This window comes from Oncorhynchus mykiss, unplaced genomic scaffold (assembly GCF_013265735.2).
Source record: "Oncorhynchus mykiss isolate Arlee unplaced genomic scaffold, USDA_OmykA_1.1 un_scaffold_173, whole genome shotgun sequence".
NCBI classification, from domain to species: domain Eukaryota; kingdom Metazoa; phylum Chordata; class Actinopteri; order Salmoniformes; family Salmonidae; genus Oncorhynchus; species Oncorhynchus mykiss.
The window spans coordinates 379,814-403,572 of NW_023493670.1; the positions used below are offsets into that span (position 1 = coordinate 379,814).

The following is a 23,759-nucleotide window of genomic DNA, read 5'->3' on the forward strand; positions in this document are numbered from 1 at the left end:
ATAATCACTGCCAAAGGTGCTTCAACAAAGCACTGAGTAAAGGTTCTGAATACTTATTTAAATGTGATATTTCAGTTTTAATTTTAAAATGCATATGCATACATTTCTAATCCTGTTTTTGCTTCGTCATTATAGGGTGTTGTTGTGCAGATTCATGAGGGAAACCTCCCAATTTAATCAATTTTAGAATATTCCAGTAAATTCAGGAAGTAAACTGAAAATTCCAATTCTCTTCTATAGTTTTCAATGAGGAAAATGTGGAATTTGGTTTACTTTCTGAATTGACTGGAAATGAAATGGATTTGACTCCAACCCTGGTTTTACTACAAATCTGTCAACGTCATCATTTAGTCAATCGATGTTATAATGCATAAAGCTCACAGATGTGATTGTTCTCATTCAGAGTAAATTATTCTAATTGAATAAAACAGAATTAAACAAATCAAATGTATTATGTACCTGAATAACTTCAACAACCTGGTTGATTCTCTGGTTGATTCTCTGGTTGATTCTCTGGTTGATTCTCTGCTCAACAACACTGACTGTAAATCAATCTGGTTGATTCTCTGGTTGATTCTCTGCTCAACAACACTGACTGTGAATCAATCTGGTTGATTCTCTGGTTGATTCTCTGCTCAACAACACTGACTGTGAATCAATCTGGTTGATTCTCTGCTCAACAACACTGACTGTGAATCAATCTGGTTGATTCTCTGGTTGATTCTCTGCTCAACAACACTGATCGCGTCAAACTTTGCTGTGTGTCCAGGCTGTCACTTCTGTCATCAGATACTAACACCAGTGCTGCACCTTTGTCCTTGTCCCTGGATGACGGCTTCCTGCTCCCTCTTCCATGGTGGGAACACTGCTGACTCAACATGGGCTTCCTGGTTATGAAAGAAAGTGTGGTGGTCAATGGTAGCCACTCTCATTGTTTGAAGCAGTTGTGGTCTTTGTTGGCATGTATCCAGACCCCAGAATGGTAGTAGAAAGGAGCCTGTTCCCTGCACGCTTCCTCACAATCATTGGCTGGATCGACCACTCCCCCAACTGACCACAGGACCAGTATTGCTGTCTGATCTTCATTCCTACAGCCTTCATCTCCGTCCCTGGAGTCTCTTCACTGTCTGATCTTCATTCCTACAGCCTTCATCACCGTCCCTGGAGTCTCTTCACCGGGTAAGTATAGATAGTATAAGAAACCTCTCCCATTCTACTTGTCTATTATCTTTGTTTAGAAATAGTCATTTGTGTGACCTACTGATTTTCCCTACAATTTCTTTTAAGGATTTAGAAATATAGAAATGGTAGAAGGAGGAATGTCAGAGTCTGGAATATAAATATATACAGTGCCTTGCGAAAGTATTCGGCCTCCTTGAACTTTGCGACCTTTTGCCACATTTCAGGCTTCAAACATAAAGATATAAAACTGTATTTTTGGGTATTTTCAAGTGGGACACAATCATGAAGTGGAATGACATTTATTGGATATTTCAAACTTTTTTAACAAATCAAAAACTGAAAAATTGGGCGTGCAAAATTATTCAGCCCCTTTACTTTCAGTGCAGCAAACTCTCTCCAGAAGTTCAGTGAGGATCTCTGAATGATCCAATGTTGACCTAAATGACTAATGATGATAAATACAATCCACCTGTGTGTAATCAAGTCTCCGTATAAATGCACCTGCACTGTGATAGTCTCAGAGGTCCGTCAAAAGCGCAGAGAGCATCATGAAGAACAAGGAACACACCAGGCAGGTCCGAGATACTGTTGTGAAGAAGTTTAAAGCCGGATTTGGATACAAAAAGATTTCCCAAGCTTTAAACATCCCAAGGAGCACTGTGCAAGCGATAATATTGAAATGGAAGGAGTATCAGACCACTGCAAATCTACCAAGACCTGGCCGTCCCTCTAAACTTTCAGCTCATACAAGGAGAAGACTGATCAGAGATGCAGCCAAGAGGCCCATGATCACTCTGGATGAACTGCAGAGATCTACAGCTGAGGTGGGAGACTCTGTCCATAGGACAACAATCAGTCGTATATTGCACAAATCTGGCCTTTATGGAAGAGTGGCAAGAAGAAAGCCATTTCTTAAAGATATCCATAAAAAGTGTTGTTTAAAGTTTGCCACAAGCCACCTGGGAGACACACCAAACATGTGGAAGAAGGTGCTCTGGTCAGATGAAACCAAAATTGAACTTTTTGGCAACAATGCAAAATGTTATGTTTGGCGTAAAAGCAACACAGCTGAACACACCATCCCCACTGTCAAACATGGTGGTGGCAGCATCATGCTTTGGGCCTGCTTGTCTTCAGCAGGGACAGGGAAGATGGTTAAAATTGATGGGAAGATGGATGGAGACAAATACAGGACCATTCTGGAAGAAAACCTGATGGAGTCTGCAAAAGACCTGAGACTGGGACGGAGATTTGTCTTCCAACAAGACAATGATCCAAAACATAAAGCAAAATCTACAATGGAATGGTTCAAAAATAAACATATCCAGGTGTTAGAATGGCCAAGTCAAAGTCCAGACCTGAATCCAATCGAGAATCTGTGGAAAGAACTGAAAACTGCTGTTCACAAATGCTCTCCATCCAACCTCACTGAGCTCGAGCTGTTTTGCAAGGAGGAATGGGAAAAAATGTCAGTCTCTCGATGTGCAAAACTGATAGAGACATACCCCAAGCGACTTACAGCTGTAATCGCAACAAAAGGTGGCGCTACAAAGTATTAACTTAAGGGGGCTGAATAATTTTGCACCCCCAATTTTTTAGTTTTTGATTTGTTAAAAGTCTGAAATATCCAATAAATGTCGTTCCACTTCATGATTGTGTCCCACTTGTTGTTGATTCTTCACAAAAAAATACAGTTTTATATCTTTATGTTTGAAGCCTGAAATGTGGCAAAAGGTCGCAAAGTTCAAGGGGGCCGAATACTTTCGCAAGGCACTGTACAGTTGGTTTACAATGTATATGATGGTGTGTCTAGACATTATGGACCGTATATGAATATAAAAGGTGTGTCCATCAGTAGTTATATAGGATGAGCCTTGACTAGAATACAGGGTGGAGTACTGGGTGGTAGACGGCTAGTAACAGTGACTAAGTTCAGGGCAGGGTACTGGGCGGAGGCCGGCTAGAAGTGACTATTTGAACATTCATATTGAACAGCCTTACCTATAGAGTAGCACCACCACCCATCAGACCATTCTCTTCTTGATGTCAAAGATGCAGTGTATTGTTGCTATAGGAGTTTATGATTAATAATCCTATTTATTTCAAGCCCCACTAAGATGTCATCGTACTATTCATTTAAAGCCCCTCTGTCAGATATAAATCATCAGAGTGGGAAACCAACTGACATGGAAACAATGGAGCAAATGTATCACTATCAGAGGGGTGTATTATGACATCAGATAGAACTACTCAGACATTCCAAATATCACTTGATTATCAGAGGGGTGAATTATGACATCATATAGAACTACTCCGACATTCCAAATCAGGCTTCATCCACATCATGAAGGTGGATATTGAGCCAACCATTTCATAAGTAATGACCGGGCTGATGGAAACAGGATATGCCTGAAAAATTTAATAATTGGTGACATTTTGTTACTTCGTTTGACAATTTGTTTGTCTTTTTGTGTCAGTAAAAATGTTTAAGCGAGAAATGGCAGTGGAAACTCTTTGATGCGCAAATATTTATATAACAACCATCACATCTTAGTTAACTTGGAGTCACGTGATGATATCTTGTGTGCTTCCCCCACTACGATTCGGAAACCCATGTAGTTTATTAGGCTACAGATGAAATAAGTTATGAACTTCACAGGGTGGTGAAACTACATGTGATGAGCTTGATGCTCCATTCCAATACACTTTGAGGGTCTTATTCTGGTGACATGATGACCGATGCTTGGTTGCCATTTGACAAATAAAATAATTGCTCTCACCCATAATAATCTCATCAATCGGGTAACAATGTTTATTCAACCAGTGGGAGCGTTGTAAATGCCCCCAGGAAAGTCGAACGAGGAACTCTTCATTGAGACAATGATAAACAGCAATCTGTGGGAGAGTTGTGGTGGATATTATAAAATAAGGATCTGCTGGAGTCCAAGTCAAACCAAGATTCTTTATTTCTGAGCTCAGAGAGAATAACAGAGTTACACAGCGCAGTGTAGACAGTCTGAATTCCTGAAGCATTGGGTGATGAGCACATATCTTTATAGTTTCCTATTCCTGGGCGGGACTTTATTCATACAAGGACACAGGTGCAAATTGGTTTGCAACACAGAATGATAGTCCCAAGAACAGGAGATTATAATAGGACAGTTTCACAAGGTTAGTCACATACTCAGTTATGTGGACACACAAACAATTAACATTTTCCATTACAGAGTCTGAACATTTTAATTTCATTAAATCATCAGTGGGCAACAATGCAAATGTCAACAATGGAACTAATGCATCACATCCAAATATCACTTGATTATCTGTAGTGCTGGAGGAATGACACACCCAGATAAACACACAGTCAGAGTTTAAAAAAGGACCATTTAAACACATGGAATCTGATCTACTCTATATTCAAACTGACATTCTCCATATTCAATTCATGTTTTCTAATAGAAACAAACAACTATATGTTTAAGTATACTTTGTACAATTCACTTTCATCTGGTAAAAACAAGTAAACACATTCTTAGTCAACAATATAAGACAACAGGAGCACTGTGTATGTTCTCTGATTCATTTTAAGTCAATGTGATGTGAAATATCAATATTACAAGTAATTCTTCTCTTTTGTGTGGATTCTCTTATGACGTTGAAGTGACTGTGATGAGTAATATGTTTTCCCACAGTCTGAGTATTTTGTAAGCCTTCTCATGTATTCTTTCAGGCTTCCTAAATGGGCAAACGCTTTGCACACTGGGAGCAGTGGTAAAGCTTCTCCCCTGTGTGGAGTCTCATGTGTTTTAATTTTTAAAATGTTTAATTTTACCTCCCTTTTTCTCACCAATATCGTGGTATCTAATTGTTAGTAGCTACAATCTTGTCTCATCGCTACAACTCCCGTACGGGCTCGGGAGAGACGAAGGTCAAAGTCATGCGTCCTCCGATACACAACCCAACCAAATCGCAGTGTTAAGCAGTGTTAAGGCTTCTCCCCTGTGTGTATTTTCCCATGTTGGTTCAGGTGTCCTTTCTGGTTAAAACTCTTTCCTATTTTTACCAATGACCATACAGTTTTTAAATTCCTCATCAATCCATGGAGCCTTAACAGTTCTAACAGTCAGTTTCTTAACAGGTACATGTTTATCAATAATTGGAAGAAACAATTTAATATGGTAAAAACAGGTAAACACATTGTCAGTGTACAATATAAGACAACGGGAGCACTGTGTGTGTTCTCTGATGAATTTTAAGTCAATGTGATGTGAAATATCAATATACACGCTAAGAGAAGTCATTTCTCTCTCCTGTGTGGATTCTCTAAAGACGTTTAAGTGACTGTTATGAGTAATATGTTTTCTCAGTCTGGCCTTTTGTAAGCATTCTCCTCTGTGTGCAGTCTCATGTGTTCTCTCGGGCTTCCTAAATGGGCAAAAGCTTTGCACCCTGGGAGGAGTGGAAAGGCTTCTCACCTGTGTGTATTTTCTCATGATGTTTTAGGTTCCCTAAATTGTTAAAACTCTTTCCACACTGGGAGCAGTGATAAGGCTTCTCCCCTGTGTGTATTCTCTCATGTTGTTTCAGGGTCCCTAAATTGTTAAAACTCTTTCCACACTGGGAGCAGTGGTAAGGCTTCTCCCCTGTGTGTATTCTCTCGTGAACTTTCAGGTTTGATTTCTCATTAAAACCCTTTCCACACTGGGAGCAGTGGTAAGGCTTCTCCCCTGTGTGTATTCTCTCATGTCGTTTCAGTTTCCCTAAACCGATAAAACTCTTTCCACACTGGGAGCAGTGATAAGGCTTCTTCCCTGTGTGTATTCTCTCATGTCGTTTCAGTTTCCCTAAATCGTTAAAACTATTTCCACACCGGGAGCAGTGATAAGGCTTCTCCCCTGTGTGTATTCTCTCGTGCAGTTTCAGATGCCCTGGCCGGTTGAAACGCTTTCCACACTGGGAGCAGTGGTAAGGCCTCTCCCCTGTGTGTATTCTCTCATGTTGTTTTAGGTTCCCTAAATTGTTAAAACTCTTTCCACACTGGGAGCAGTGGCAAGGCTTCTCCCCTGTGTGTATTCTCTCGTGAACTTTCAGGTTTGATTTCTCATTAAAACCCTTTCCACACTGGGAGCAGTGGTAAGGCTTCTCCCCTGTGTGTATTCTCTCATGTCGTTTCAGTTTCCCTAAACCAATAAAACTCTTTCCACACTGGGAGCAGTGATAAGGCTTCTTCCATGTGTGTATTCTCTCATGTCGTTTCAGTTTCCCTAAATCGTTAAAACTATTTCCACACTGGGAGCAGTGGTAAGGCTTCTCCCCTGTGTGTATTCTCTCATGAGCTTTCAGGTGTGCTTTCTGGTTAAAACTCTTTCCACACTGGGAGCAGTGGTAAGTCTTCTCCCCTGTGTGTATTTTCTCATGTTGTTTCACGTCCCATAACCGGTTACAACCCTTTCCACAGTGGGAGCACTGGTGTCGTCTTGCTGGTTTGGACGTCCCTGGCTCTGGTTCCTCTGAGTCTGGTCTTTCTCCTGCCAAAGACAAGTGTTTAAAAAAAATAGGGACCCGAATGAAACCACATGATAAAACAACCTTGCTACGAGAGTAAATCCTAATCAGATCTCTCAATAACCTGAGGCCAGTTTTAACAATCTTAGTGTGATTTTAAAACAAATGTAGAGCTTCCTGGTAATTACTGCTTTGTTTACATTACTTATTTTATTCATCCTGTTTTACCAGTCAGAACACAAAAAACAGACAATTCTATGACACTCAAGACACAGACGTTGCTGGATTCCTATCAAGGTGGTTCTAAATACAGTATATCACAAAAGTGAGTACACCCCTCACATTTTTGTAAATATTTGAGTATATCTTTTCATGTGACAACACTGAAGAAATGACACTTTGCAACAATGTAAATTAGTGAGTGTACAGCTTGTTTAACAGTGTAAATTTGCTGTCCCCTCAAAATAACTTAACACACATTAATGTCTAAACTGCTGGCAACAAAAGTGAGAATGTCCAAATTGGGCCCAAAGTGTCAATATTTTGTGTGGCCACCCACCATCATTTTCTGCATCACTGCCTTAACCCTCTTGGGCATGGAGTTCACCAGAGCTTCACAGGTTGCCACTGGAGTCCTCTTCCACTCCTCCATGACGACATCACGGAGCTGGTGGATGTTAGAGACCTTGCACTCCTCCACCTTCCATTTGAGGATGCCCCACAGATGCTCAATAGGGTTTAGGTCTAGAGACATGTTTGGCCAGTCCATCACCTTTACCCTCAGCTTCTTTAGCAAGGCAGTGGTCGTCTTGGAGGTGTGTTTGGGGTCGTTATCATGTTGTATGTATGTCACAGTACATCTTGGCATTCATGCTTCCCTCAATGAACTGTAGCTCCCCAGTACCGGCAGCACTCATGCAGCACCAGACCATGACACTCCCACCACCACGCTTGACTGTAGGCAAGACACACTTGTCTTTGTACTCCTCACCTGGTTGCCGCCACACACGCTTGACACCATCTGAACCAAATAAGTTTCTTGGTCTCATCAGACCAGAGGACATGGTTCAGTAATCCATGTCCTTAGTCTGCTTGTCTTCAGCAAACTGTTTGCGGGCTTTCTTGTGCATCATCTTTAGAAGAGGCTTCCTTCTGGCACGACAGCCATGCAGACCAATTTGATGCAGTGTACGGCGTATGGTCAGCACTGACAGGCTGACCCACCACCCCTTCAACCTCTGCAGCAATGCTGGCAGCACTCATATGTCTATTTCCCAAACACAACCTCTGGATATGACGCTGAGCACGTGAACTCAACTTCTTTGGTCGACCATGGCGAGGCCTGTTCTGAGTGGAACCTGTCCAGTTAAACCGCTGTATGGTCAGGGTCTTGGCAATCTTCTTATAGCCCAGGCCATCTTTATGTAGAGCAACAATTATTTTTCTCAGATCCTCAGAGAGACCTCTGCCATGAGGTGCCATGTTGAACTTCCAGTGACCAGTCAGTATGAGGGAGTGTGAGAGCGATGACACCAAATTTAACACACCTGCTCCCCAGTCACACCTGAGCCCTTGTAACACTAACGAGTCACATGACACCGGGGAGGGAAAATGGCTAATTGGGCCCATTTTGGACATTTTCACTTAGGGGTGTACTCACTTTTGTTGCCAGCGGTTTAGACATTAATGGCTGTGCGTGGAGTTATTTTGAGGGGACAGCAAATGTACACTGTTATACAAGCTGTACACTCACTACTTTACATTGTAGAAAAGTGTCATTTCTTCAGTGTTGTCACATGAAAAGATATACCTAAATATTTACAAAAATGTGAGGGGTGTACTCACTTTTGTGATATACTGTATATAACTTTCATAGCTGCTTTAAACCCCATTTCTGCAGCATTAGTAAAGATATGATCAAACCATGTTGATGATTTCAATCCTCTACTGTTTGTAACTACCCTGGTAGGTTGATTGATAACCTGAACCAGGTTGCAGGCACTGGTTACAGTTCGAAGCTTTTGCTTGAGTAGGCAGCCTGATCACAGCTTTTCTTCAGTACTAGTTAATTAATGACCAAAGTCTTGAGTTTAGTTTGCCTGTTCAACAGTCTTGTAAAGATAGCCGCGTTGACTGGGACAGGCAATGTAACATCCATAATGTTTTAAGGAAAAGTTTTTGTAAAACAAGCACCTTACATTGGATCATCTTGAAACTTTCTCTCCAAAGCTACCTTTCATCAAGGTTTTATATGGTCTATTGGTTTCTCTCTTTTCATTGGCAGAATCCTTTCTCAGTGTTATATTCATAACATCCATATACCTGTCAACTAACAGAACTCTGCTGGTTATCCTGGTAGCAGATACCAGTCTATCTTCCTGGTAACAGATCTATTGTATTTGTTCAAACTAAACTACAGCACTTACTTTGATGTGTCAAATCTGCTCCTTTCTTCTCTGCTCCTCCTCTCACAGTTCCACTCAGCCCCATTGTTTTCCTGCAGTCCACCAGCAGCACAGACAACCTCTTCATACCCAGCAGTAAGGTGCTACCAGGAGAGGCACGATACAGGGACTCCGGGAGGGAGGAAGGGCTAGCGTTGTCCTGGTAAACATAAAGAGGGGACACGGACGCACATCATTATGGATGCTGATGTCACTGTTGTCATGAAGTGATTTACAGAAACCCAGCCCAGACCCAGAGAGATCAAGCTGTATGCTAGACCAGACCAAGCTGTATGCTAGACCAGACCAAGCTGTATGCTAGACCAGATCAAGCTGTATGCTAGACCAGACCAAGCTGTATGCTAGACCAGATCAAGCTGTATGCTAGACCAGACCATGCTGTATACTAGACCAGATCAAGCTGTATGCTAGACCAGACCAAGCTGGATGCTAGACCAGACCAAGCTGTATGCTAGACCAGACCAAGCTGTATGCTAGACCTGCTGATGCCACTGTTGACATGAAGTGTTTTACAGAAACCCATCCCAGACCCAGAGAGAGCAAACTGTATGCTAGACCAGACCAAGCTGTATGCTAGACCAGACAAAGCTGTACCATCTGGTGTTCTGATCTGGAGAGACTCTTCTCTTCCTCGTCAGCATCAGGATGTTGAGGCTCCCCAGAGGATCCACCATAGTCATGTCTCTCTCCTGTGTGAACGAGGACATCAAACAGATGGTAAACTTATGACCATCTATTGCAATCATAGAGTTACAAGAGGCATGCATGTCTAAAATGGCCACTTTCATCATGATTTCCTAAAATATTGTTTGTGATGCAAATGTAAAAGGGTCGTTCCACAAAATGGGTGGCTTTTGCATCCCTTTGTTATTTTAAGTAGAAAATATGCACCAATATAGAATTTTAAAAGCCTGTTATATTAGATGAGGGGAACTTCAATATAGACCACATGGAGAATTCAATACATCTAATTGAAAAGTCCCTAAAATATGTACCAATTGCAGATCGACCCTTTAACAATTCCTACAGTACTGAACAACATATTCAAGTGTAGAACTTCAGTAGAATGCCACTTGAAAACCACACATTAGTTCAACAACGGCATAGTTTGTGTCCCTGTTAAAGACAGTACTCACTGGTGTTAATCTCATATTCTGTCTCTTCCTCTTTCACCCCCAAAACGTCTTCCTCCTTCACCTTTATTGAGATAGCATCATCTTCCTCTCTAAACGGTTCTTTCTCTTCTTTCACTATAACAGCCTCCTCTTCCTCCTTTTTCATTCTGAAAGATTCTTTCTCCAAACAGCCGACCACCTCTTCATTAGCAAGGGAGAAGTAGTTTAGTGAGCTCATGGTCAGGGATGTTATCTAGCTAGCTAGCATTAGCGTCTAGCCTAGTGCTAGGCTCAGTATCAATCTTTAACACGTTTGCAAATTGAACCAGTTGATACGTCAACCGAAACTTGTTTAAAACACTGAGATTAGCTAATGTACATTAATATGGTCTAAAACGTCAATCTTTCAGTTTTATGTTGGCTAGCAAGCTACCGACGAGGTTGAAAGAGTTGGCGCCTTGTTGTTCCTGAAGAAGCGTCCGTCCAGTCCATTATACGTCACGAAAGAAGAGTCAATTGAAAGACGCTCATCGCCATCTGCTGGCTGGAGTGGGTAACGCAGTTTGAAAACAATAGTTACTACACTTTTTGTATTGGAAAGAACGTCATAATTATTTAACAATAAGCTGATGCATTTTCTCTTCCAAATAATACGTTCCTGTACACAGACGTAGAAGCTCAATATGAATATGTAGATGATTAATAAATACATCTATGAATAGGTAGTGTGTTGATATACATTTTCTCTGTTCATTTTTCACATTCTTTTTATCTACATGTGACCACACTATTCCCTTAAAGCCACGCTCTATAAGATACAAATCATCCTGTAAACAACAGAACAAATGCATCACATGCAAATAGCACTTGATTATCTGTAGTGCTATACACTGGGTAGACAAAACATTAAGAACAGCTGCTCCTTCCATGACTTAGACAGACCAGGTGAATCCAGGCTAAAGCTATGATCCCTTACTGATGTCACTAGTTAAATCCACTTCAATCCGTGTAGATGAAGGGAGGAGACAGGTTAAATAAGGATTTTTAAGCCTTGAGACATGAGACATGGATTGTGCATGTGTGCCATTTAGAGAGTTAATTGGGAAGACAAAATATTTAAGTTACTTTGCACGGGGTATGGTAGTAGGTGCCAGGCGTGCCGGATTGTGTCAAGAACTGCAACGCTGCTGGGTTTTTCAGCTCAACAGTTTCCCATGTGTACCAAGAGTGGTCCACCACCCAAACAGTGGAGGTCAGTGCCGTTTAAGATGAGGCAGGACGATTTGTTTTTTCATGAGCATGGCCTTAATTCTATTACAGCATATTGGACGACTGTCATTCATATTTCACTCACCCTGTTCAATGTAACAGCAATAGGTTTAGGCTACTACATGATACTCTAATTGTCCCTATACCCATCATGAGGTAGCAACCTAGCCTATGAATGAAAGTTTAGAATGTAGGTTCACACAGGTCGAGAGAACATTTTGCGATGACAGACAGTGACACATAGACAGACAGTGACACATTCAATACTGCCTTGCACACTCTCGCCTGCATCTAGCTGAAATAGAGATATTACTGGACAAATTCAGGTATGTTTATCCCCGTTTTGATCCATTTAAACGTTTGTCAACAGAATCGGCGGAATGAATACACCCCTGATCATGCATAAACACAGTTCACTTTCATCACTTTAATTTCACTCTTATCACCTTCTCCCTTTGTTTCTGTACTTCAATGCACAACACATCAGCTGTATGTCACCAGGAGAAAAAACCTTTCCAAGCCAAACCATTTCATAACTGCTACACACAGCTTACATTGTTGTCAACATATTAGCTAAAATAACATCATAGTCAACAGAGCGAAAATAACTAACTCGTGAGTAAACCTGCTACAATCATGCAGTAACGTTACAGTGTACAGTCAGTAAGCAGTTTAGCACTTACCTTGGCGGGTTCCAGTTGCAATAAATTAGTAAAACCAAAGGCTAGCCTTGACTTGGAAGAGTTCTAGTGTTGTGTTGGATAGTCATAGCCAGCTAGCTAACATAGCATCCCTTTGTTTGAGCCAAGTGTTTGAGTAGGCTAAACTAGATAGCTGCATTTGCTAGCTAAGTAAGTGAAAATGAAAGTGGAAAATAAATGACGAAATATCTCTCTCTCGCTTCTCCTTCATTTTGGAATAAAATAATTTGTTCAAAACTGTTCAACTATTGTATTTTTCTCTCTTTTAGTCAACTACTCACCACATGTTATGCACTGCAGTGCTAGCTAGCTGTAGCTTATGCTTTCAGTACTAGATACATTATCTGATCCTTTCATTGGTTGGACATCATGTCAGTTCATGCTGCAAGAGCTCTGATAGGTTGGAGGACGTCCTCCGGAAGTTGTCATTATTACTGTGTAAGTCTATGGAAGGGCTTGAGAACCATGAGCCTCCAAGGTTTTGTATTGAAGTCAATGTACCTAGAGGAGGATGCAAAATAGTATGTTTTAATAAATTATTTGGTGACGTGATTATATTTAGTATAGTTTTATCTAAAAAGGAACACTTTTAAATATTTTACCATTTTAATTTTTCTGAAAATAACTGAGGACGATGGTTCTCCCCTTCCTCCTCTGAGGAGACCCCACTGCACCCAAAGGACACCCAGCCAACTTGACACAATTGTGGGAAGCATTGGAGTCAACATGGGCCAGCATCCCTGTGGAATGCTTTCGACACCTTGTAGAGTCCATGCCCCGACGAATTGAGGCTGTTCTGAGGGAGAAAGGGGAGGGTCCATCTCCATATTAGGAAGGTGTTCCAGATGTTTGGTATAATCAGTGGATACATCTGCAATTTAGCAGACACTTTTATCCAAAGGGATTTGCAGTCATGTGTGCAAACACATTACATATGGGTGGTCCCAGGAATCAAACCCACTACCCTGGTTTAACAAGCACTATACTCCACCAACTGAGCTACAGGACCACAAGGAATGATCAAGGAATGACGCAGATAAACACACACAGCCTGAGTTTCAGAAATATAATTGTATCAAAGACCGTAACATTGAAACTCCATATTTAGTTACAATCAAATATTATTTGTCACATGCGCTGAATACAACAGGTGTAGATCTTAACGTGAAATGCTTACTGACAAGCCCTTAACCAACAACGTAGATAAGAAAAATAAGTGTTAAGAAAATATGCAGCATTGAAGGTCTTAAAGAACACAGTGGCCGCCATCATTCTTAAATGGAAAGTTTGGAACCACCAAGACTTCCTAGTGCTGGCCGCCCAGCCAAACTGAACAATTGGGGGAGAAGGGCCTTGGTCAGGGACGTTACTGAGAACCCGATGGTCACTCTGACAGAGCTCAAGACTTCCTCTGTGGAGATGGGAGAACCTTCCAGAAGGACAACCATCTCTGCAGCACTCCACCAATTTGGCCTTTTTGGTAGAGTGGCCAGACGGAAGCCACTTCTCAGTAAAAGGCACATGAAAGTCTGTTTGGAGTTTGCCAAAAGGCACCTAAAGGACTCAGACCATCAGATACAAGATTCTCTGATCTGATGAAACCAAGATTGAACTCTTTGGCCTGAATGCCAAGTGTCAGGTCTGGAGGAAACCTGGCATCATCCCTACAGTGAATCGTGGTGGTGGCAATATCATGGTGTTGAGATATTTTTTCAGCGGCAGGGACTGGGAGACTAGTCAGGATCAAGGGAAAGATGTACGGAGCAAAGTACAGAGAGATAATTGATGAAAACCTGCTCAAGAGCACTCAGGACCTCAGACTGGGGCAAAGGTTCACCTTCCAACAGGACAACGACCCTAAGCACACAGCGAAGACAACATAGAAGTAAGTGGCTTTGGGACAAGTCTCTGAATGTCCTTGAGTGGCCCAGCCAGAGCCCGGATTTGAACCTGATCGAACAACTGTGAAGAAATCCTGAAAATAGCTGCGCAGTGACGCTCTCCATCCAACCTGACAGATCTTGAGAGGATCTGCAGAGAAGAATGGGAGAAAACACCACAAATACAGGGGTGCCAAGATTGTAGTGTTATACCCAAGGTGGCTTGAGGCTATAATCACTGCCAAAAGTGCTTCAACAAAGCACTGAGTAAAGGTTCTGAATACTTATTTAAATGTGATATTTCAGTTTTAATTTTAAAATGCATTTGCAAACATTTCTAAAATCCTGTTTTTGCTTTTGTCATTATAGGGCGTTGTTGTGCAGATTCATTGTAAGGGATTTCCTCCTCTTCTTCCGAAGAGGAGAGGCAAGAAGGATCGGAGGACCAATATGCGGCGTGGTAAGTGTCCATGGTTCTTTTAATAAGAAATAGTACACATGAACAACTGAATACAAAAAACAATAAACGTGGAATGAACGAAACCCAAAACAGTACCGTGTGGTGAAAAACACAGACACGGAAACAAACACCCACAAACACACAGTGAAACCCAGGCTACCTAAGTATGATTCTCAATCAGAGACAACTAATGACACCTGATTGAGAACCACCGAAGGAAATAAAGGAAATAAAGGTCAGAACGTGACATTCTTGAGGAAAACCTCCCAATTTAATCAATTTTAGAATATTCCAGTAAATTCAGGAAGTAAACTGAAAATTCCCAATTCTCTTCTATGGTTTTCAATGAGGAAAATGTGGAATTTGGTTTACTTTCTGAATTGACTGGAAATGAAATGGATTTGACTCCAACCCTGGTTTTACTACAAATCTGTCAACGTCATCATTTAGTCAATCGATGTTATAATGCATAAAGCTCACAGATGTGATCGTTCTCATTCAGAGTAAATTATTCTAATTGAATAAAACAGAATTAAACAAATCAAATGTATTATGTACCTGAATAACTTCAACAACCTGGTTGATTCTCTGGTTGATTCTCTGCTCAACAACACTGACTGTGAATCAATCTGGTTGATTCTCTGGTTGATTCTCTGGTTGATTCTCTGGTTGATTCTCTGCTCAACAACACTGACTGTGAATCAATCTGGTTGATTCTCTGGTTGATTCTCTGGTTGATTCTCTGCTCAACAACACTGACTGTGAATCAATCTGGTTGATTCTCTGCTCAACAACACTGATCGCGTCAAACTTTGCTGTGTGTCCAGGCTGTCACTTCTGTCATCAGCTACTAACACCAGTGCTGCACCTTTGTCCTTGTCCCTGGATGACGTCTTCCTGCTCCCTCTTCCATAGTGAGAACACTGATGGCTCAACATGGTTTTCTGAGAGACTGGATGAAGGCATCCTGCTCCCTCTTCCATAGTGGGAACACTGCTGGCTCAACATGGGCTTCCTGGTTATGAAAGAAAGTGTGATGGTCAATGGTAGCCACTCTCATTGTTTGAAGCAGTTGTAGTCTTTGTTGGCATGTATCCAGACCCCAGAATGGTAGTAGAAAGGAGCCTGTTCCCCACATTGCTTCCTCACAATCATTGGCTGCCTCGACCACTCCCCCACCTGACCACAGGGCCAGTATTGCTGACTGATCTTCATTCCTACCGCCTTCATCACCACCCCTGAAGTCTCTTCACTGTCTGATCTTCATTCCTACAGCCTTCATCACCACCCCTGGAGTCTCTGCACCGAGTAAGTGAAGATAGTATAAGAAACCTCTCCCATTCTACTATCTTTGTTTAGAAATAGTCATTTGTGTGACCTACTGATTTTCCCTACAATTTATTTTAAAGATTTAGAAATATAGAAATGGTAGAACCGGAAACTAATATAAAAGGTGTGTACAGCAGTAGTTATATAGGATGATACTGGGCGGAGGCCGGCTAGAGGTGACTATTTAACAGTCTGATGACCTGGAGATAGACCACACATTAAGTATTGTGGTGGCAGCATCATGTTATGGGTATGCTTGTCACTGGCAGGGAGTTTATCAGGATCAAAATAAATATGAAAGGAGCAAAGTGTAGACTTTGTATAGGCACTGTACAGCCTTAACTGTGGAGTGACCCCATAAAATGGGATATCAGCCAACTCAGTGACAACCACAGAACACAACTATGTATAGTTTACACAAATATGAGTCTCTTAGCTCTTTTTGCAGGACTTTGACTGTGATACATCACCCTCCATAACCAACCTATTGTGTGTATTGAACATTCATATTGGACAGCCTTACCTATAGAGTAGCACCACCACCCATCAGCCCGTTCTCTTCTTGATGTCAAAGCTGCATTGTATTGCTGCTATAGGATTTTATGATTAATAATCCGATTTACTTCAAGCCCCACTAAGATGTCACCATACTATTCATTTAAAGCCCCTCTGTCAGATATACATCATCAGAGTGGGAAACCAACTGACATGGAAACAATGGAGTAAATGTATCACTATCAGAGGGGTGTTATATGACATCAGATAGAACTACTCAGACATTCCAAATATCACTTGATTATCAGAGGGGTGAATTATGACATCATATAGAACTACTCAGACATTCCAAATCAGGCTTCATCCACATCATGAAGGTGGATATTGATCCAACCATTTCAAAAGTAATGACCGGGCTGACGGAAACAGGTTATGCCTGAATATTTTTATAAATGCTGACAGACGATATGTTAGTTTGTCTGACATGGTTGGGTCTTTTTGTGCCAGTATAAACGTTTTAGTGAGAAATGGCGATGGAAACTCCTTTATGTACAAATATTTATATATCAATGATGACTAATTATGTATACATTTCAATCAGGACTGACTAATCAGAATACTAGCGTGTTACTGTATATGTACTAACCCAAATACTATTATGTTACTGTATATGTACTAATCAGAATACTATTCTGTATATGTATGAGTTTTCTTTCTTGATCCCAGTACTGAAAATAATGTGTGTGTGAATGTGGTCAAGAGTTTAGAACAATGACGGTCTGTTCCTTGGTACAAATGAATGAACTATATCTCCAAACTGACTAGAATGCTTATCTACACTAGCTGACCTTGGCTCAAGGCGAGGAGGGAAGGCTTGAGAACTATAGAGCCTTTCTACCAGTGTCAAGAAGAGACGGAACAATTAGAAAACGCTGACGTCATTTTCCGTTTATAACCTGTGGTAAAATGTGTACTCAGTACTCTCTTGAATAAACTCTGCTGTCTGATTTTAAGACTGGGCTCTGTCTATCATTATAGAATAAGGGAAGTATTATTCCTTATGAATTGACAGAGTGTTTAATTTTAATTGGGTATTAAAACAGAGAGCAATTTAATTCCTTCAACAAATAACCCTCATATCTGAGTTAACTTGGAGTCACGTGATGATATGTTGTGTGGTCCTCCCTCTAAAACTTGGAAAACCACGTAGTTTATTAGGCTACAGATGAAATAAGTTATGAACTTCACAGGGTGGTGAAACTACATGTGATGAGCTTGATGCTCCTTTCCAATACATTTTGAGGGTCTTAATCTGGTGACATGATGACCGATGCTTGGTTGCCATTTGACAAATAAAATAATTGCTCTCACCCATAATAATCTCATCAATCGGGTAACCACGTTTATTCAACCAGTGGGAGGTTTGTAATTGCCCCCAGGAAAGTCGAAAGAGGAACTCTTCATTGAGACAATGATAAACAGCAATCTGTGGGAGAGTTGTGGTGGATATTATAAAATAAGGAGTCCAAGTCAAACCAAGATTCTTTATTTCTGAGCTCAGAGAGAATAACAGAGTTACACAGCGCAGTGTAGACAGTCTGAATTCCTGAAGCATTGGGTGATGAGCACAATTTTATTTGTCACATACACATGGTTAGCAGATGTTAATGCGAGTGTAGCGAAATGCTTGTGCTTCTAGTTCCGACAATGCAGTAATAACCAACAAGTAATCTAGCTAACAATTCCAAAACTACTACCTTAATTATAGACACAAGTGTAAGGGGATAAAGAATATGTACATAAAGATATATGAATGAGTGATGGTACAGAGCGATGGTATCATCTCCTTAGTTTTGTAGGTCAAATATATGTTTGAGTATACCCTGTACCATTTAATTTCATATGGTAAAGACAGGTAAACACATTGTCAGTCAACAATATAAGACAACGGGAGCACTGTGTATGTTCTCTGATAAATTTTAAGCCAATGTGATGTGAAATATCAATATACACGCTAAGAGAAGTAATTTCTCTCTCCTGTGTGGATTCTCATATGACGTTTAAGTGATTGTTATGAGTAATATGTTTTCCCACAGTCTGAGCTTTTCTAAGTCTTCTCCTCTGTGTGCAGTTTAATGTGTTCTTTCAGGCTTCCTAAATGGGCAAAAGCTTTGCACCCTAGGAGGAGTGGTAAGGCTTCTGCCCTGTGTGTATTCTCTCATGTCGTTTCAACGTCCCTGATTGGCTGAAACACTTTCCACACTGGGAGCAGTGGTAAAGCTTCTCCCCCGTGTGTGTTCTCTCGTGTTGTTTCAGGTGCCATAACGCACTACAACCCTGTCCACATTGGGAGCAGTAGTAAGGCTTCTCTCCTGTGTGTATTCTCTCATGTCGTTTCAGTGTCCCTGAAAGGCCGAAACACTTTCCACACTGGGAGCAGTGGAAAGGCTTTTCCCCTGTGTGTATTCTCTCATGCTGTTTCAGCTCCCCCAAATGGTTGAAGCGCTTTCCACATTGGGAGCAGTGGTAAGGCTTCTCTCCTGTGTGTATTCTCTCATGGTGTCTCAGGGTCCCTAAACCGGTAAAACTCCTTCCACACTGGGAGCAATGGTATGGCTTCTCCCCTGTGTGTATTCTCTCGTGCTGTTTCAGCTCCCCCGACTGGTTGAAACGCTTTCCACATAGGGAGCAGTGGTAGGGCTTCTCTCCTGTGTGTACTCTCTCATGTCGTTTCAGCTCCCCTGAATGGTTGAAACACTTTCCACACTGGGAGCAGTGGTAAGGCTTCTCTCCTGTGTGTACTCTCTCATGTCGTTTCAGCTCCCCTGAATGGTTGAAACACTTTCCACACTGGGAGCAGTGGTGAGGCTTCTCCCCCGTGTGTTCTCTCTCGTGCTGTTTCAGGAGTCCTCTCTTGTTGAAACACTTTCCACACTGGGAGCAGTGGTAAGGCTTCTCCCCTGTGTGTATTATCTCATGTTGTTTCAGACCCCATAACCCGTTACATCCCTTTCCACATTGGGAGCAGTGGTAAGGCTTCTCCCCTGTGTGTATTATCTCATGTTGTTTCAGGTCCCATAACCCGTTACAACCCTTTCCACATTGGGAGCAGTGGCAAGGCTTCTCTCCTGTGTGTATTCTCTCATGCTGTTTCAGATGAAAAGGCCGTTTGAAACACTTTCCACACTGGGAGCAGTGGTAAGGCTTCTCCCCTGTGTGTATTATCTGGTGTTGTTTCAGGTGTGCTTTTTGGTTGAAACACTGTCCACACTGGGAGCAGTGGTAAGGCTTCTCCCCTGTGTGTATTCTCTCATGAGCTTTCAGGTGTGCTTTCTGGTTAAAACTCTTTCCACAGTGGAAGCACTGGTGTCGTCTTGCTGGTTTGGACGTCCCTGGCTCTGGTTCCTCTGAGTCTGGTCTTTCTCCTGCCAAAGACAGTGTTATTTTTAAATAGAGACCCAGATGAAACCACATGATAAAACAACCTTGCTACGAAGGTAAATCCTAAATCAGATCTCTCAATAACCTGAGGCCAGTTTTAACAATCTTATTACAAACTTATTTCATTCATCCTATTTTACAAGTCAGAACACAAAAACCTAGACAGTTCTAGGACACTGAAGACACAGACGTCGCTGGATTCCAATTGAACAGGTGGTTCTAAATATATAACTTTCATAGCTGTATGATACAGAATGTGACCTACACACTTCCTTAAACATCAAATAACTAAAGAAGTCATTTTGTGTGGAAATCCAAAACTTGTTTTTACATCGAAGATACAAAGCACATCAGTAACATCTCCCCGTTGTTGAAAGGGTTCGACACATTGCTGTTAAAACCAATTTCTAATTTAGACATTCACAGATTTTCAACATTTTGATTATCGCCGATACCACATATTTTGGGTAAAGTAAAAAATAAGGTGAAATATTTGGGTAAATGTTCCTAAAACTGATAGTAACTACAATAAACAAAAATATAAACGCAACATGTAAAGTGTTGGATGTTTCATGAGCATCACTGTTAGTCAACATTTATTCTTTGCCAAGATAATCCATCCACCTGACAGGTGTGGCATATCAAGAAGCTGATTGAACAGCGTGATTGTTACACAGGTGCACCCTGTGCTGGGGGTAATAAAAGGCTACTCGAAAATGTGCAGTTTGGTCACACAACAATGCCACAGATCTCTGAGGGAGCGGGCAATTGGCATGCTGACTGCAGGAATGTCCACTGGAGCTGTTGTCAGGGAATTGAATGTACAGTACCAGTCAAAAGGTTGGACTCACCTACTCATTCAAGGGTTTTTCTTTATTTTTACTATTTTCTACATAGTAAAATAATGGAGAAGACATCAAAATGATTAAAAAACACATGGAATCATGTAGTAACCACAAGTGTTAGAATAAAGTATATATTTTATTCTTCAAAAGTTGCCACCCTTGCTTTCTCTCAACCAGCTTCACCTGGAATCCTTTTCCAACAGTCTTGTAGGAGTTCCCATATATGCTGAGAACTTGTAAGCTGCTTTTCCTTCACTCTGCGATCCAACTAATCCCAAACCATCTCGATTTGGGTGAGGTCGAGGCCAGGTCATCTGATGCAGCACTCCATCTTGGTCAAATAGCTCTTACACAACCTGGAGGTGTGTTGGGTCATTGTCCTGTTGAAAAACAAATGACAGTGGGACTAATCCCAAACCAGATGGGATGGCATATCGCTGCAGAATGCTGTGGTAGTCATGCTGGTTAAGTGTGACTTGAATAAATAAATCACTGACATTATCAATAGCAAAGCACCCGCACACCATCACATCTCCTCCTCCATGCTTCACGGTGGGAACCACACATGCGGAGATAATCTGTTCATCTACTCCTCGTCTCAAAAAGACATGACGCTCGGAACCAAAAATCTCAAATTTGGACTCATCAAACCCAAGGACAGATATCCACCGGTCTAATGTCCATTGCTCGTGTTTCTTGGCCCAAGCAAGTCTTCTTCTTATTGGTGTGCTTTAGTAGTGGTTTCCTTGCAGCAATTTGTCCATGAAGGCCTGATTCACGCAGTCTCCTCTGAACCGATGATGTTGAGATGTGTATGTTGCTTGAACTTTGTGAAGCATTTATTTGGGCTGCAATTTCTAAGGCTGGTAACTCTGATGAACTTATGCATCAGAAGTAACTCTGGGTCTTCCATTCGTGTGGTGGTCCTTAAAGTAATGATGGACTGTTGCTTCTCTTTGCTTATTTGAGCTGTTCTTGACATAATATGGACTTCGTCTTTTACCCAATAGGGCTATCTTCTGTATACCCCCCCCCCCCTACCATGTCACAACACAACTGATTGGCTCAAATACATTCAAACCTGTTATAGCACATTAACTCTTGAAACTAGGGGGCACTATTTTCATTTTTGGAAAAATAACATTCAAACGGGCTATTTCTCAGGACCAGGTGCTAGAATATGCATATAATTGACAGCTTAGGATAGAAAACACAAAAGTTTCCAACACTGTAAAAATATTGTCTGTGAATATAACAGAACTGATATTGGAGGCGAAAGCCTGAGAAAAATCCAATCAGGAAGTGACTCTCATTTTGAAACCTCTGCGTTCCTATGCATCCCTATTGACCATTGAAAGGGATATCAACCAGATTCCTTTTTCTATAGCTTCCCTAATGTGTCTACAGTCACTAGACATAGTTTCAGGTTTTTATTTTGAAAAATGAGCGTGAACGACAACATTGTGTCAGTGGTCAGGTGGTGGCTCTCAGATTGATTTGTGCGTAATAGACAAAGGCGGCCATTGTGCCTCTCGCTCCTCGTGAAAAGCCAATTGTCCTGGTTGATATATTATCAAATAGATATTTGAAAAACACCTTGAGGATTGATTATAAAAAAGGTTTGCCATGTTTCTGTCGGTATTATGGATCTAATTTGGAGTTTTTTTCTCAACAAAACGTGAAGAATAAACAGAGGTATTTTGGCTATAAAAAATCATCTTTATGGAACAAAATTAACATTTGCTGTCTCACTGGGAGTCTCGTGGGTGAAAACATCCGAAGCTCATCAAAGGTAAACGATTGAATTTGATTGCTTTTCTGATTTTTGTGACCAAGCTCCCTGCTGCTAGCTGGACATAATGCTATGCTAGGCTATCGATAAACTTACACAAATGCTTGTCTTGCTTTGGCTGTAAAGCATAATTTCAAAATCTGAGATGACAGGGTGATTAACAAAAGGCTAAGCTGTGTTTCACTATATTTCACTTGTGATTTCATGAATATGAATATTTTCTAGTAAGATCCGTTGCGTTATGCTAATTAGTGTAGTTGATGACAATTCTCCCGGATCCGGGAGGAGTAGTTCCAAAAGGTTAAAACACAATAAAACCTGCTAGCGGAACGTTGACAACATCCTGTGAAATTGCCGAGTGCAAAGTATTTTTTTATTTATTAGAAATATTTAACTTTCATGCATTCACAAGTGCAAAGCTTAACTTCTTGTTAATCTAGCCACCGTGTCAGATTTCAAAAAGGCTTTACGGCAAAAGCGAACCATGCGATTATCTGAGGACAGCACCCCATCAAACAAACACATGACAATCATATTTCAACCCGCCAGGCACGACACAAACCTCAGAAATAATGATATAATTTGTGCCTTACCTTTGAAGAGCTTCTTCTGTTGGCACTCCAATGTGTCCCATAAACATCACAAATGGTCCTTTTGTTCGATTAATTCCGTCGTTATATCTCCAAAATGTCAATTTATTTGGCACGTTTGATTTAAAAAAAAACACTGGTTTCAACTCGCCCAGCATGACTACAAAATATCTAATACGTTACCTGTAAATGCTGTCCAAACATTTGAAACAACTTTCCTAATCCAACTTTAGGTATTTTAAAACGTAAATAATCGAGAAAATTTAAGATGTGTTCAATACCGGATAAAAACAACGTGAAGCGCGTGACCTGGAGCGCGCATCAAAACATTAGAGAGCACTAGGCTGGACCCTCGTTCTGAATAGCCGAACTTTCTCTAAAGAAAAACATCAACCAATTTCTAAAGACTGTTGACATCTAGTGGAAGCAATAGGAACTGCAACCAAGTGCCACACAAAACCATTTGAAAACAGAGTCACCTCAACAACAAAAAATTCCTCCTGGATGGTTTGTCCTCGGGGTTTCACCTGCCAAATCAGTTATGATATACACACAGACATTATTTTAACAGTTTTAGAAACTTTAGAGTGTTTTCTATCCAAACCTACCAATTATATGCATATCCTAGCTTCTGGGCAGGTAGCAGGTAGTTTACTTTGGGAACGCTTTTCATCCAGACGTGAAAATACT

The 23,759-nt window shown here is 41.1% G+C and overlaps 1 protein-coding gene across 1 annotated transcript in view; it reads right to left on the reverse strand.

Annotated features, from left to right (window-relative positions):
* Positions 1-20,257, reverse strand: part of LOC118947604 (zinc finger protein 420-like) — a 32,199-nt gene extending 11,942 nt beyond the window's left edge. The window contains exons 1-3 of the mRNA XM_036972532.1: positions 18,583-20,257; positions 9,114-9,159; positions 5,611-6,710 (exon numbers count right to left, since the gene is read on the reverse strand). Of these exons, the coding sequence (XP_036828427.1) occupies positions 5,611-6,710; positions 9,114-9,159; positions 18,583-19,875 (2,439 nt within the window). The 5' untranslated portion in view covers positions 19,876-20,257. The remainder of the gene's footprint in view (positions 1-5,610; positions 6,711-9,113; positions 9,160-18,582) is intronic.
* Positions 20,258-23,759: the final 3,502 nt, after the last annotated feature.